This window comes from Struthio camelus, chromosome 5 (genome assembly GCF_040807025.1).
Source record: "Struthio camelus isolate bStrCam1 chromosome 5, bStrCam1.hap1, whole genome shotgun sequence".
NCBI classification, from domain to species: domain Eukaryota; kingdom Metazoa; phylum Chordata; class Aves; order Struthioniformes; family Struthionidae; genus Struthio; species Struthio camelus.
This window is the reverse complement of record NC_090946.1, coordinates 66,684,934-66,700,223: the sequence shown is the minus strand read 5'-3', so window position 1 is coordinate 66,700,223 and position 15,290 is coordinate 66,684,934. Positions and strand designations below refer to the sequence as shown.

The 15,290-nt window shown below is 44.9% G+C and overlaps 2 protein-coding genes across 4 annotated transcripts in view; one reads left to right on the top strand and one right to left on the bottom strand.

Moving 5' to 3' along the window:
• ASB2 (ankyrin repeat and SOCS box containing 2) overlaps window positions 1-9,439 on the top strand; it is a 33,918-nt gene extending 24,479 nt beyond the window's left edge. For both annotated transcript variants that reach the window (XM_009689761.2, XM_068946909.1), the window contains 2 exons: window positions 3,482-3,635; window positions 5,343-9,439. In XM_009689761.2, coding sequence (XP_009688056.1) covers window positions 3,482-3,635; window positions 5,343-5,479 — 291 coding nt within the window. In that variant the 3' untranslated portion in view covers window positions 5,480-9,439. The remainder of the gene's footprint in view (window positions 1-3,481; window positions 3,636-5,342) is intronic.
• Window positions 9,440-11,702: 2,263 nt separating this feature from the next.
• On the bottom strand, window positions 11,703-14,077 carry FAM181A (family with sequence similarity 181 member A). 2 transcript variants are annotated; one of them, XM_068946908.1, is made up of 2 exons: window positions 13,587-14,077; window positions 11,703-13,256 (listed from the first exon to the last, which is right to left on the bottom strand). In XM_068946908.1, exon 2 carries the CDS (start codon window positions 13,185-13,187, stop codon window positions 12,309-12,311), a length of 879 nt encoding a protein of 292 aa, XP_068803009.1. In that variant the 5' UTR covers window positions 13,188-13,256; window positions 13,587-14,077; the 3' UTR covers window positions 11,703-12,308. The 2 variants fall into 2 exon arrangements, with proteins under 2 accessions (XP_068803009.1, XP_009688058.2); XM_009689763.2 differs by having other exon boundaries at window positions 12,100-13,256; window positions 13,694-13,783.
• Window positions 14,078-15,290: the final 1,213 nt, after the last annotated feature.

Sequence of the window (15,290 nt, the reverse complement as noted above, 5' to 3'; positions counted from 1 at the left end):
ATTTGAGCTGCCAAGAATTAAGCATGTTTCTTTGACAGGCAGTATCATATGGGCAGTAGACTATGGGCCGTAGGAACCTGCTTGTGTTATTTGCCCTGCAAGATTTACGTTGTCTTCTACAGAATTTAAGCTCCTGGTTAAAGTAAAATTGTTTAGTTCTTCACGTAATGAGGGCAACGTAGTGAATGTAAATAGTTGCAGTTTCCAAGTTTACTAAATAAACAGCCCCGGAGAGGGTACAAATCATTACATTGCAGCTATATGAATTTGTGCATAGCATTCAAAGTTTTCAAAGGATGTTAGGAGATTTAGATGCATGATTTCATATTTTTAAAGCCACTTATGAGTTTTAGGTGTCCACGTCTTACATATGTATCTGTGCAGTCCTTTCCAAAGCTTAACTGCAGCTTTCATTGACTTGAAATTGGAATCTTAATCCCCTAAACTACTTTACAGAATCTCAGATCACACGTTTATTCTAGTCTCTGATGACTCTTCCCAAAATATCTCAAACAAAATCCAGCCCTTTCATCAAAATTTGCTATCGTGCAACAGGCAACAGAGATAGCTCAGAATGGCAGTCCTCTTTCTCTTATGCAAGGCACCAGGGAAGGTTTAAATCACCTTCCATCTAGTTTAAGTGTAGCTTTGAGGGATTCAGAAGAAAGTGTCATTCAGCCTAAAGAGATGGTCACCAATAAATACTCCTTGGTGATGAAAAGAGTAAAGGAAAATATTAAAAGATCCTGGGAAATCACGAGCTTTTTCGTAGTTCCTTTTTTCCAAAAGACTTTGCTATCCAGTACTTACCTAGCAAATAAGTAAAAAAAAATCTCTCATCCTGAACAGAGCTGTATTCTCCTTGAGAGGATTTGTTGAAGCAAAATTTCTCCAAGATACCACAGTTTTTGTCAGAGAAAAGGAATAAAATGTAGTATCCCCAATTCTTGAGCCATGATATGATACAACATAGAGTGAGCAGAGGGCTGGAATCCCAAAACAAAGAGAGAGGTTTGTCTGTAGCCCTCTGTGATATCCCAGACACACAAAACAGTTCTGTTTTTCACTTGTTGCAGATATTCGATATTTCCCTCTGGATCTCAGCTAACCCTATTTCTTAGTGCATGACAAAATGCTGAACTCCTCGCAGATCTCACATCAAGGGTCAGGCAACATAAGACAGAGATAGCAAAAGCTGTGTACAATTAAATCTGCACCTAGAGCAGAAGAGAGATCAGTGAGGGTCAAATACATACAGAACAGAAAAAGCAATTCCTTCCATCTAAGAAATATTATTTTAAATTTGCTCCCAAACACCAGCGTGGCTAATGAAAGTAAGACTTGTGTGGTGTAGCTTCGTGATATGGTTGTGAAGGTTTATATTCTGAAAGAATACATGAGAAACTGTAACCTTCTTCCCACAAAAGATGTGTATTTCCTGTTTTCTCATATCAGATTATATAAAGGTAGTAAGTCTAAATGATTACTCTTTAAATAGTAAAGACTATGAGCTACTGGAAGTGAATTTGAAACGTGCACAGCTATAAATCATTACTATTGCTACTAAATTAGTGTTTCCTGGGGAAAGTGAATCCAGAGAAGCAGTCACTGTTTCACTGTACATTTCCTGAATTGCAGTTTTAAATAATGAACATGGGGAATGAAGTATCCTACTGCTGTGAAAGGGCATTCAGGGGCCTACCGAGACTGCAGGCAAAATACGTCCTGGGACTAGAGTCACTTTGTCTCTGAGAATGACCTTATGTGTAGTTGCAGCTTTGCATCATTTCGCTTTGTTTTCCTTTGCTTTATTTCCTGCAACAAGTTCTGGAACGTTTTTATTCTGGAAAATGGCTTTGTAGACTGAGCTTGTGTGTAGGGGAGAGAGAAAAGGACAGGCAAAGTCTCTGGCAGAGACAAGAACAGAAGAACAGTAAGATCCAGTGCCCTACACCTGTGTCCTCATTTAAACTCAGACAAAGTGGCTTTTCTGCTTGGAGGTGGTAGTGCAGATCCACTGCTTTGCACTTCCTATGGGTAGCTGCATAGCAACAGCAGGTGCACTGAAGAATCAGGCCTAGATATCCCAAACTGAACTTTCCATAATCAGTCCAGGTAGCAAACTATAGGTTGTCCACGGGGAGCCTCCCAGTATTTAGTTTTCCTGGGAAACACTACATGGGGATGCTTGGAGAAACACAGTTAGAAGAGCAGTAAACACCTCTGTGGATGCTCTCACTTTAAATCAAATGAGATCATAATATTTGGCAGCTTTATTCTTCCCTAGGTGAGCTAATATCATTTTATTTCTGAATGAGAGTATCCACACAAGGGCTTAAAGCGTTTTGAGTTAGGGCTCATGCAAACACAGTCAAGTGTGATCTAGTTACAGTGGTTTAAACTGAAAGAGGTTTAAGCTGGTGTAGTTTCTTTCCCATCTGGGGTAGTCTCAGAGTGTGCCTGCTGATACTGTCAGTGACTAAGCTGATGGATGGTACTTAAATTACTGTAATTCAATTGAGTTCGGCCATGCGCCTGAGTTCTTGTGCACACAGTATGGTTTAATTCATCTTTACTTTCCTAACTGCTCCCAGGCAGATAAGTCACAAATATCTTCATCATATGCAGCACTTCTTTGATAGAGATAGATGAAGATAGCTAGTATGATATGCATATTTAGACTGAAGTGAAAAGATAAGCCGCTGTTGTTTTAAATGAGATGGCTTAAAGTCATTTTCTTAAGTCTATGTTTCAGTATTGACATAAGCAGCCCTCTGTGCAAAGGGTCTGCAGCTCTCACTGGTGGGAACAGAAGTTTTGTCTCATCCGGGAGAAGTTTTGTCTCATCATCTCATAAGGGAGATGTCTTTGCTCCATGGTAGGCCCAGGATAGTTTCCCTATGTGTGAGTGAAACTGCCTGGGATTCATCTCCCAGGCTCATTTCTAGCAAGGTGTTTGATGCCCAAAAGCTGCAGATACCAGTGGGTTCACCAGAGCCAGGAGGTACTGTGCTCTGTTAAATCTCCTGTTTCTCCGGAGCCTCCTTTGTGCACAGTTACCCCATGAAGGCCCTCTAGAGAAGAAAAGGGACCCAGCACTCAGTCACAGCACCCTCAGCTGTGTGGGCCCTACAGCAGTTCCTGCACCGGCTCCGGACGAAGCCAGGAGCACGGCTCTGCCCTCCCGTTCCCATGAGGGAAGGACTGTCAGACCTCTGTAAACAATTCAGCATCCTTTCTGTGCTCAAAAGCTAGGACTCCACCAGGGTTTTGTCTCTTTCCTCTGTGGTGGTAAAGGGGAATTCTGCCCTCAGTCTCAAAAAAGAAGCTTTAGTAGAAGTTTTCTGAGAGAAAACTTGGAATTGTCCTCATGGCTGGTAGAAAGATGGGACAATCAAAGTAGCTGGGGCTGTCGCTGTCATAGTTTCCATGGGGTGCATTCATCTCTCACTGACTGTGGTGAATCTGTTTTTTGTTGAAGTTTTGTGACATGGTGTCTGCTCCAGAGATGAGTCGTTGGGCCGGGCCGATTATTGATGTTCTCCTGGATTATGTGGGTAATGTGCAGCTCTGTTCCCGGCTCAAGGAGCACATAGACAGCTATGAGGACTGGGCTGTGATTAAAGAAAAAGCAGGTATGGTCACCTGGGGAAGAATCCTGCAGAGCGTCCCACTGTTGGATTCTAAACCTCAGTCATCTTCTTCTCTTTCCGTTTCCAGTTTCCATTCTTTCTATTGAAAAGTCCTATAGCTTTTTAGCCTGTTTTCTACAGAACCATATTGGATTCATCCCTGTTAAACTCTATTGGATTTCCCCAGTGAGACTGAATTACATTTGGGCCAGGTATGAGGTAGCAGAAATTCCTGGGGTGTCATGGGCTCCGTGATGTTAAATTCACATCAGCTGTGGATTTGACCCACTGGGAATAAGCCTTGCCAGTGTAGGAAGGCTCATTTGGGTAAACCTGGGGTGCAGTCAGATTAGGGCGGATGAGTAACATGAACATCTCCACACTGGCTCTGCAGGCACTAGCGGCCTTAAAACCACCACTAATACTCTGCACTTCTAAAACAGCATTTTCTATAGGGATCCAAAGTCTTTCATAGACATTGTCAGAGCCAGTTCCCCAGCACTCAGCTAAATTGCAGAAATATTAAATTTATTTTCAGTGGGGAGGCTGAGTACAGCAAAGCAGCTTGCTTAAATCTTCACAGGAAAACCCGTTGCTGAGTCTGAGATGGGATGCAATATTCCAGCCTCTAGCCTCGCTTCCTTCCCTAGGAAGGCTGCCATGGATGCCAGAGGCATCGTCTCTCTGTTCCTGAAAAGACATGTTTTTCATTCCTCCTTCCCTTCCCATTTTCCTCTGCTTGACACTTTCCTCCCCATCTTCCTGCTCAGCTGTGTTACCCCTGGGGGCAGCTCCCACGCTAGCCACGCTGGCAGACCATCGCTCCTGGCACTCGGCAAAGCAGGACTTTATGTGGTGATTTGCCACTGGCTCTCTGGAACAAGGCTTCCTCTACACACCTTTACCCTCAGCCCACATACTTACAAATCTCCCTCTTTCTTTTCTCCTGCGGCAATTCTTTCCGGCCCTCCCAGCACCTGGGGGTCCCTCCCCTGCTTCCCAGCCCAGCTTTTGGACCTCACATTGTGCGTGCTGTTATTCTGGCCAAGCAGAGTGGGATATGGCTCCCACCCTGGCACAGGTATTGCCACAAAGCTCTGGGCAACATTTCCTCTTTTTCTCCTCCTGTGGCCCCGCAGCTCCCGCTAGCTGCCCCACAAGGCTGAGTCTCCAGCCCCAGCCCAGGGTGGCAGCACAGTACTTGGCCGTGCAGAGACATCCTTGCCCTTGTGACACAGAAGTCAGCCAGGCAGTGGCAGGGGACAGACTAGGAGCAGTGCCTACCCTCACCCAGGGACTCTGGCATAGCCATTAGGGTTTGGACCCTCTGCCCCAGCACTGCTCCGGGTATGTCCCATGTTGAAGAGAGGGGCTGACGTGGTGCATAGCAGAGGGGAAGGGAAGAAGGTGGGTGGAAATCCTGACCATGCAACAGGCAGCAGAAAAATTCTATATCTCCATTTGCTTCCCCAAAACCATCTGCAAAGGTCCTTGCGTGTTCCTCTTCCTACCCTTTGTGGCCTGTATGGATGTGCCATGGCAGAACTCCTTTCAAATCAAGCTGCGTAAGCGCTCTGGCTGGAGGCAGTGCTTCAGCTGCCAGTAATGTTCCCCCAGCCTTGGTGCGCTTGCCACTGACCTGGCCGAATAGAGCTGTTGCTCTCATGTTTAAATTGTTCTGCTCATATCTCTGACCTATGTCTCTTTCAGAGCCCCCAAGACCTCTTGCACATCTTTGCCGCATCAAGGTTCGAAGCTTGGTTGGAAGAAATCGCATTAAACTTATTGACACCTTGCCTCTCCCGGATAGACTGATTCGATACTTACAGCATGATTACACGCAGTGACCTTGGGCAAACCAGATACACAGCGGCTTCCTGGCATGGCACCCAGAGTCATTGCAGCAGATACTGGTATGGTGATGGCACGCACACTGCACGGTGGGGAGGAACCGCTGCTGGCCTTGGTCAAGTGCCCTCCAATTATTCAACTAAAAGAAATACATTTCTGCAGCAAGAATGAGAACAAACTGAAAGACACGGAGTGCTAAACAGACCTATCATTAGTTTTTCCCGAGAGAAAACATGCACAATTCACCTCAGAGCTTGGTCTACAAAGAAAGGGAAATGAAAACCAGCACTGAAAAATGAGTAGTGCTGACGCAAGTATCAGTGAGGAACTGAAAGGTATTCTGGGGTCTGGTGGAACTGAGTCCTGCTTGTGATCAGAATTCAGAAATCATCAAGAATCACCGTATTTGGAAAAGCAATCACATTTTGTTCACTGACTGAGATTTTTTGTTTTAGTTTCTATTCTATTTTTTGAATTTCTGCTCAGTGTGCTGGTTACTAATTCTCTAATATTTTGACACCACCCTGCTAACACTTTTACTTTACTTTTTTTTTTTGATCTTTCTTTTTGAATAGAGAAGTTGATTTCTGAACATTCAAAGCTCAGAACATTTTAGTAGATTCTTTTTCCCTCAACACAGAGCTATGTAAATATTAGGACACATCCAGAAGTGCTGATTCCTTTAAAAGTCAAGGGAAGGTTTATTTAAGAAGGATGTAAGAACTGTATTTATGCATAGAATATAGAGCTCCTATTGCATTTCATTTGCAAGAAGAAATAGGTGAAATTCTGTTTGAGAGAATTTTCTGGAGTAGGAATTTGAAAGCAACTCTGAGCTCATTTTAGGGGTCTAAATTAGAAGTAGCTGCACTGAAAACGGTAACTTTACTCTGTCTTGAAGCTGGTGTCAGAAGAGAACAAAACCCTAGAGGATCATGAACTGACAGTGATGCAATAGAGAGAGGCAAGGTACGTAAGGATGTGCAACACTGTTAAACCAACTTTATCTGTTGCTCTGCGAGATCTTAGTCTCGTCCTATGAAATCCAGCCTGTCCTACCTCCTTGGATCACTGTGGCTATCACAATGCTATTACTGGAAGAAGAGAGATTATTTCAAAATGGTGAAACTCAAACTTTGAGATTATGAAAATGAATACCCAGAATTAGGCTTCCAAATCTTTATTCAGGTGCCTAAATGACGTGAAGTTGTTTACACCAGGTGTAGTTCCACTGAAGCCAATGGGACCACATCTGGTGTCAGATATTACTGAGGTAGAATAAAAGTTATAAAATGTAGCCCTGAGTTTCCTGAGTTTGGAAGTTTGGAGTATCTGTTGGCTCCCTTTGACACTGATGAAAGTCATTATCTCAGCTTCTTTGAAAATTCGGTCACCTATTTACAGCTCAGATCCACAACTGATTTATGGCAGCTTAACAAGTTACCATCTATCAGCTGTACTGCCATAATCATCCGTGAAATTCTTTTATTGAGGTTTTTAACAAGTCACATTTCCTCACAGCTGGGGAGGCTGAGGAGCTCACAAACACTTATTGGCAGTGACTACAGCTCTGGTGACAGGTGTGACTTGCTGAACCACTGTGATCTGACGTGTGCCTCCGTCCCAGTCAGGCATCTAAGTAATGATGGAAGAACCTAAATTTGGCACCATATATTTGCAGATCTCATGCTAGAAGCTCACTGGTTCTTATCTCAGATAACAAAAGAGCTGTGCAGTATGATTTGGTTGGATTCCCATCAGAGATTTGACTGATATGTTTTGTTTGTTGGCCAGCGTACCATCCATGCAATCAGGCAGAAATATTAGCAGGGAAAATGTGTTGCACCGAGTTTTCTTTGTGTGGAGTTTTACACCTTACCACAGGACTACAAGTGTGTTGCACACATACAGACTTGTCTGGGCACAGAATTTTAGATTGCATAATGGATTGGCATGAAATGCGTTTAGCACTTGTGGAATAGGATATGAGCAGAAGCAGAAATGGTTACAGCTAACTGTGCTCTATCCAGCACTCTCTCCTTCCTAAATACTGAAGCGGTTCAAAAACCAGCCTAGTTTCAGTTCAGACTGTACTGTGATCTTCTTGCAAAGCTTTGGAAAGTCAGCTGAGATTTCTCCAGTGCTGAAATTTCATCCAGTGACTTTCATTATTACCACTTCAGTATCTGCCTCCTTCCACAATGTATGAACCCCAGCACTCTTGCAGGGTGGGAGGGAAGTGCTCCGAGGGGAGCTGTGCTATCTCCCTGTCCAGACCCATGGTGGGCACAGTCCTGCGGCACATGGGCACTCAGTCAGGCTCAGAAGATGGAGCCTCCCAGTCACACCAGTTAGGAGCTGGCTGCCAGTGTTTGCAGTACTGAGAACAGCTGCCTGAGTGGGCCACTAAAACTCTCTTCTGGGTTTTGGGGGTCTGTCCCTGCAGACCAACATGTTAGAAAATATGCTCATATTTCAAGCAAAAGAAAGGAAAAAATATGTCTTTATTCCTTATGTACCATGCTGCTTGGAAAAGATGAAACATCTCAGGCCACCCCAGACACTTCATGGCATCACACAGTGCAGCCTCCCTAAGCTGTGATCATGCAGATGCCTTATAAACCACGCTAGGGAACTGCTCAAGGATGACAAAATGTTGGGTGGAGGAAAAGCGAATGGAGACTGGAATTCTTTAGGCCAGTATTGCCAGCGGGGCCCTGTATTGATAAAAATAGCTTCAGAGATGCAAAGTCACCCGTGGAGTTCATGCATCCCGCACCTTAGTGGGCTGAGCAGTGAAGATTTGGTTCTTCCTCAGACTAATATACACCAGGAGAAAATTCCCTGAAATTAAATGATTGCAACAGAGCAGGGTCATAGAGGGTGTTGCACACTGAACATTGCCTGGCAGAGACGATGTCCCTAAGCGTTCATTTGGCGTGCAGTGACAGCCTTGGAGACTGCTGGCTGACAGAAGGATTTGAAACCACATGTATACCCAACTACATGTATACACCCCAGGGATGGGCTTTCGTAAACAATCCCAAGATGGGAATTTCCCCTGAATCAAAATCATTGTACATGTAGAAGTCTCACAACTTGTGATTTTTTTTTCCCTTAGAAAGTTGAAACTGGGTTTGGGTGGGGCCAGTACGCAAAGTCTATTTCTTCTTTCAGCCAAGCAATATTCATCTCTGTTGGGAACCCCATGCTGTGGTTCCTCTTGAACATTTGTGCTGACCAGGATTATCACTGAGCTCGAGAGTGCTAATCTGATGTAGAAGTGTGGCAACTGCAAGAAGAATAAAGGCACACCGTGCATAGAAACTGAGGAGAAACGAGTGTGTAAGAGGGTGAATATAGTAATTACAATATCGTTATATCCCTTCTGCTTAATCCTTACTGAAAAACCTTTACACAGTCGGTTTACACTTATTTGCACTGAAATAGAGCTGGCTACCTCTTACACATTGACTGCTGACACAAGTATTTCATGTGTGATACTGAGTCTGCACAAATTCTATGTGAATTTAATGCATCTATTTAGAAGTTACTGTGAAATGGCAAATACCAAATAACCCAAACAAACAAGACTTTGTATCCAGATCGGTACTTCCAGTGCAAGATAAAGTGGTTTATTTTCACTGAGCATGATAGACATCTTCAGAGATGATGACTTTTTCTTAAATGTTCTAGGAGTATTTCATGACCAGGTTACTATACTTTTTTTTTTACTGCAACATGTGCAATTCACTCTATGTTCTTGTGCACTTTTTTGATTTTTTATTTTATTTTGTATGAAAGCCTTTTCATTTACCTTTCCCTTCCCATTATTTATAGACGCTATTGTGGTGTTAACAGTTTAAATTTGTTTTGTTGTAGTAAATAGCAACTCTTGAATGTTATAGTTCTATCTTTCAAACAAAATATGAATAAACAAGTAGATTCTGAAGGACTACCAGCTGTACTAAATAGCCACACTGAACAAAGAAGCGCAAAAATCGCCACAAAAAGTCTGAATAAGTCCAAGCTTGAACAATTAATAATTTTGATGGTAATCTCAGGGGTGAGAGAACAGCAAGCACTGCGAGCAAGGAGACAGAGTTGCTATTCTTTGCAAACCTTTTGGAAAGTCTCGCACATCCCCATTCAGTGATTTCAAATACACTTAACAGTTGTTTTCTGCTCATTTGCGTTTTACTTCACTGCTGCTCTAGTTCTGAGGGTGCACCAGCGGTCCAGCAAAGGCCTACAGCCTGCCCTGGGCAGGCCAGGGAAGTCTCATTTCCTGAAGATTTTAAGAATTTTAGAATGTAACATCTGTCTGAAACTGAGGGTAAGTATATAAATATGTGTGTGTTGGAGGTCATTTGGAGCAGTCTGGTTCAACCCTTTATCTTAACTTAAAAACATACTGTTCTACTACATGCAAAGCGTACAGCCACACACTTTCAAAATATGGAATAGTTTAAAAAATAAAAAAGATTGAAGCTTGATTTTAGCTTTCTTCTCTTTTGGGATTCCTTCAGAAATAAAATTTCTGCAGAAGCTATCCACTTTTGCAACTATTTCAATTTTAAGGGAAATTCATATTCTCATGTAATATGCAGCACTTCCAAATTTCTCTCCTGAACTCAGCCAGGAGTTCTTGCCCACAGCAATCACTGCAATACCTGTGGGTTGTTCCGTGACCTGCTTTGCTCACCCAGCTGGAAATCCAGAGTGATGCCAAGGATGCTACTATGCACTGACACCGCTGAGACAGAGTTCAGCATCGGTATTACAACAGTGACATAGGACTACATATGTGAGAAAAAGTTCCTATTTTCATGTAAAGAAATCTCTTGCCTATAGGTCTGCAAATTCAGAGCCATAATCCTCCCACTGATTTAACAGGTAGTGCTACCTTTGATTTCTATTAGAGTAAGGGAGGGATGGAATCTCCTCACTTTTTTTTTTTTTTACTCCCCCAAAATATAAAAATTGTATCTGCTCCTCCAGGTCAAGTGCTAACTGGGTGCCTCTAACCCTCAGACCAGCTCTTCATCACCCTGCACATTGCATGTAGTTGCAGGTATGTGCTACCGAAGCCAGTTCCTGCTATCTCGCTCCTACAGGAGTGGTCTACACAGGCTTGATACACAAAGTAAGTACTTGTACCAGAGACAAGGCAGTGAAAACCATCTCTGCTGTTACTTCTGGCCTGCTAGACTAACACATTACAGCCTGTGCTTTCCTATAGGTAAATACTGATGTGATTCAGTGAGAGGTTTAGGAAAAGAATACTTTTGGCCAGAGGGTAGTGTATATCCTAACTAAAGTTGCAATTTGGTTATATAATGCCAAGCCCCATCAGAAGATCCAGAGCTATACTTTACAAGGCTTCAAATGATAATTTTCTTATGGTTGCCTTGTCCTCAAAAGAAGCCGAGCCTGTTTCCCCTCTCAGCGAGATACTGAGTAAGAGTGCTGGGGAGCTATGTTAGCTGGGGAATATGCAGGTCGAGGCTGCCTTCTGCTGAATCCTGGGAGAAGTTCCCATTCACTTCACTGGGAGCCGATTCAGGCCCTGGAAGGTTGGAGTCCATTCTCTGGTGCTTTTTTTTCTCCCTGTAGCATACTTCTTTTGACCTTAGTGATTTACAATACTTACAATATAAATGAATGGATATGTAAGTCTGCAATATTAAACCTTTCAGATCTCATATTCTGTGTCTTAGCACTGCGTTCTCCATGGGCTTTAGAGATGTTTAACTTAAGAATATCCCCTATTAGCTTTTCTAAAGTAACTTAATTCAAGTGATTGAGAAAATACTGGGCAAATCATTTGTAGTCAGATCTTGTGATCATATCTTAAAACCAGGCAAAATAAAAGATCTCTGCTAGTCAGAAGTCGAGTCAGGCTATGCTATATGCTTTTTTCTTCTATCATATTTTATGTTTTTGTGTCCAGCAAATTAAATGATTTCTCATTTGTGCTGTTGACACTCTGAAGTTCTGCTTTTGTTTGCAGCAGTCTCACGCTCCCTAATTTCCTAGCCTCAGAAGAGTAGCTTTTGATCTACATCACTCTGAATGGGCAGAGATTTCAGCCCTCATGTCTAATCACCATTTACAAATACAGTCTGCATATACTCAGTGGGACAAAAATAAACGGACTTCATTTGCAGAATGACCAAGATAAAATTACTTCCTTTCTTCCTTCAATTTTTTTAAATTGTCTCAATATTTACATATAAGAAGAGCTTAAATCAATTTACAAATGTGATTTCTACATTAAATACTGTTCTTCCAGTCCTTGCACGCCAAAGGAAGTGACCTGAGTATCTTGACTTCTCTGGAATTATTTTAAAGTACAAAAATGGTTTGAATGTGTGTAATTCATTTCATTTCATTGCTGCGGCTGCAGGGCAACCCCAGAAAGATGTTCCCACATGGAGGAGGTCTCCTAGGTGTTACAAGTGCAGATTATGAATGGCTCTTAGCACAACTCGCCATGGCTTAAACAATGCACTTCAATAAAAGAGGCCTGATTTGCCTTGCACTTCATGCCACTGGCTTCATAAGGCTTATTCCTGATTTACACCCATGTAGTGAGAGGAGAATCAAGCCCAGACAGATTCACAACGTTGTTTAATTCACCCCAGACTGTGCAAGAGGAACCCCATGCAATCGCTGCCCGTCTCCAGACAGAAGCCACCCTCCTTCCCCACACATGGCTCCGCACCGCGATTCGCTCATGACCAGCACGTGACGTTACATTTCAACTCATTTCAAGGAGCTATTGTATTCAAAGTAACACCCCCCCCACCTCCTACCCCCCAGCTAAATATAGCCAAAAACATTGAAAATAGGAGGGGGCACTGCTGGCTTGGTGGGGATGGGTTTCAAAACCACGGGCCTGTAGAGTTTCTGCCCCGTGCTGTCCGCCTCCTTGCAGAAATGCTGCATCTCCCCTGGCAGCGCCGTGCTTTTCCGCCACAGCCCCAGGCCTGGGAAGGACGACGGCGGCAGCGCTCCCGGGCTTTGGTACAGCGGCTGCCCGGGGCACTGGAAGGGGCAGCATGTCCAGGAGGCCACCCGGCTGGACACAGGTGGCCCTGGTGCCTTGGCAGGGTCCTTCTCACCGCCACGCTGCACAGGCTCAGGGGGGCTTTCTGGGCTGGCAACCTCTGGGCTCCTTCTGCTTTTCTTTCCCTCGTAAGGAAGAGGGTCTCCAGAGTTTGGGAGCCCGTTCAGGCTCACAGGAAAGCTCTTGGCCAGCAGGCTCTGCGCCGGCCGGGGCTCTTCCCAGAAGGAGGCAGGCAGCTGTCTCTTCCTCATCGGCACCTGATCCGGTCTGGCGGCCTCGGGATTTTGATCCTGCAAAACCTGCTCGCCAGAGAAGGTCTCCTCCACCTCAGCCGTCCTCAGCACCTTCTCAGGGGCAGCTCTGCAGTGGTGGCTGGAGTCTGCTGCCTCGGGCTGGGAGCCGCGACTCCTGTCCTCCACGCCCCGCTTCACGCTGCACTCCGCAGATTTGCTGGGGTGGCACCGCGGGATCCTGGAGTATTTCTGAGAAAACCTTTTGAGCTGTTTCTGTAAATATTTTCTGTGGTCAACTGACCGGCGGCAGGGAGCAGATTTATCCAGAGCTGCTTTGATGTCACTGGAGGCCAGATTGACAAAATTCAGGAGGGTTTTTACCTCGCTGTCTGATGCCATTTCACAGAATGCAGCTTGCGGAGATTTCCATTAAAAGTTTATAATCCTTCTCCTCAAACTTGGGCAAACCTGTGAAACACGATGGACAGATTTAGAGCACGAAACCTAGATTCAAAAAGCATCAAGCAAATTGGGGCAGGGGAGGGAAAGAAACATGTCAAACTTCTCAACTAAACAGACAAGTTGTCAACTTGCTCCCGTGCGGGTAAACTTTGCAAGCGTTGCCCCGCGCTTGCAGCCCTCCATCCCCAGCATTGCTGCCCGGGCACGCACAGGCACGGGGATTGGCTTGCTTGTGCCGGAGAGCCCAATGGTTAAGCTTGTTAGATAATGTTTAAATCGCACGCAGGAGCCTCGGAAGCAGTTCCCGTGTCCCCACAGCTAAGCACGCACACTCACCCAGGCGCGCAGGAGGTTGTCTCACCCGCGCCGGCTGCTACTGTAGCACTGCTGAGACGAGCCCCCTTCCCCGGCTAATCTTGTTATGCAGGTTATACACTACCAACCTTTACAGAGGCAGCCGGAGCCCGCGAGTGTTTAGAAGCAGTTTAGCAAGCACTTGAGTAAGCTGAATGAATATCGACTCCGTCTAGTTCGGGGGCTTTCTCAGGCCAATCAGAAGCCACTTTGCCAAATACAAAGCATCCCAATCAGGCATTAGCCTCCCCGTTCTCACATTCTTTGCCATCACAAATTGTTGCCATGGGGACGGCCACAGAAAGACAGCTAATAAATACAATCATTTCCCTGCGATTTCTACCATTCTCCCCTATCCTCTTCACCCCTACTGAGGCCTTTTTTTTAAAAAAAGACACAATCCAAAGTGGAAATGCTGATGACGAGCTAAGAAAATTTAGACACCCTTTTCTCTGCACTCCCCGAAGCTGTCTGGGGGCTGATACTAACCATGCTTCATTGGCACAGGACAATGTAATACGGGGGACCAGGCTAGCCTACTTTTAACCGCTCCCCATCAGAGCTTTTTTTTTTTTTTTTAAGGGGAGGCTGATGTCAGAAAAAGGTAGGAAAGGAACAAATCTCTAAAGAGATGTGCAGATATCCATGGAAAGGGAGCTTGAGCGCTCAAGAATCTTGTCTTTATGTTTGCCCCCTCAATTGAGTTACACAAAAGCTGAATTACCCATTCAAACTACCCGGACAAAAGGATGGAGTTGGATAGTACTCTTGCATCTGTAGTCAAACAGTTAGAGACTTAAATCGAGTCGTCATGATGGAGAAAGAGTTAGACAAAGCCCATAGAATTGCCATCAGCAAACATTTTCCTGTGTCATATTAGTGGGTCTCCATGACTCCCCCTGGCCTGGGGACAATAGCACAAGTTTGCACACTCGACTACTGTCACCCTGCCAACGCTGGCAAGGAGCAGAAACAGGACAATCCTTTAAGGGGAAAGCATGCCCGCTGCAGGGAAGGTAAGAAGAGAGGGAAGAAAAGGCGTGTGAAATGCTAATTGAGCTGCTTCCTTTACTGATGCAGAGTTATGCGAGTCCTCCGCCTTCTTGCTGGGTTGTCCTAAGGGGTGGCAATAACTTAATAGCACAGTAGAACCGGGAGTCCCACAATGCATACCCTCTTGTCTGGGAGAAGAGGAGAGCAGAGCGGCCTGCTCTCGGTGCACGCCGGGCATGCCAGCGACGCAGAGCTCGCAGCAGCCTGCGTGCCAGCTGCGACACCCACTGCCTCACCATGGGCCGGTGCACGCCGGGACTCCAGTGCCGCTCTCACTTTCCAGCCTCCGACAGCCTGCAGTGCCTCAGAGATGCAAAGAGCTGTAAGAGTCCCAAGTCTTGTGCGTCTACAGAGAGATACATGCAGACTCTGGGGCCAAACACACGCATGTATAACTGTGGGGAAAGCAGCATCGGAAATCCAGTCCACCCCGATTCTGCAAGTAAAATCTGCCTTGCTGATGTGTGGCCTCAAAGGCCTGAGCATGAAAACTTGCCAATAACCACATTTTATGCCTGTTTTAGTGTATTTCTCTTACTTTGGCTTTCCTCAGAGCAGGACAATGATCCATACTGGCCATTATATGATACTCTGAAGCTTAGCAGAGCTCAGTAGGTTGTGCAAGGCCCTAGG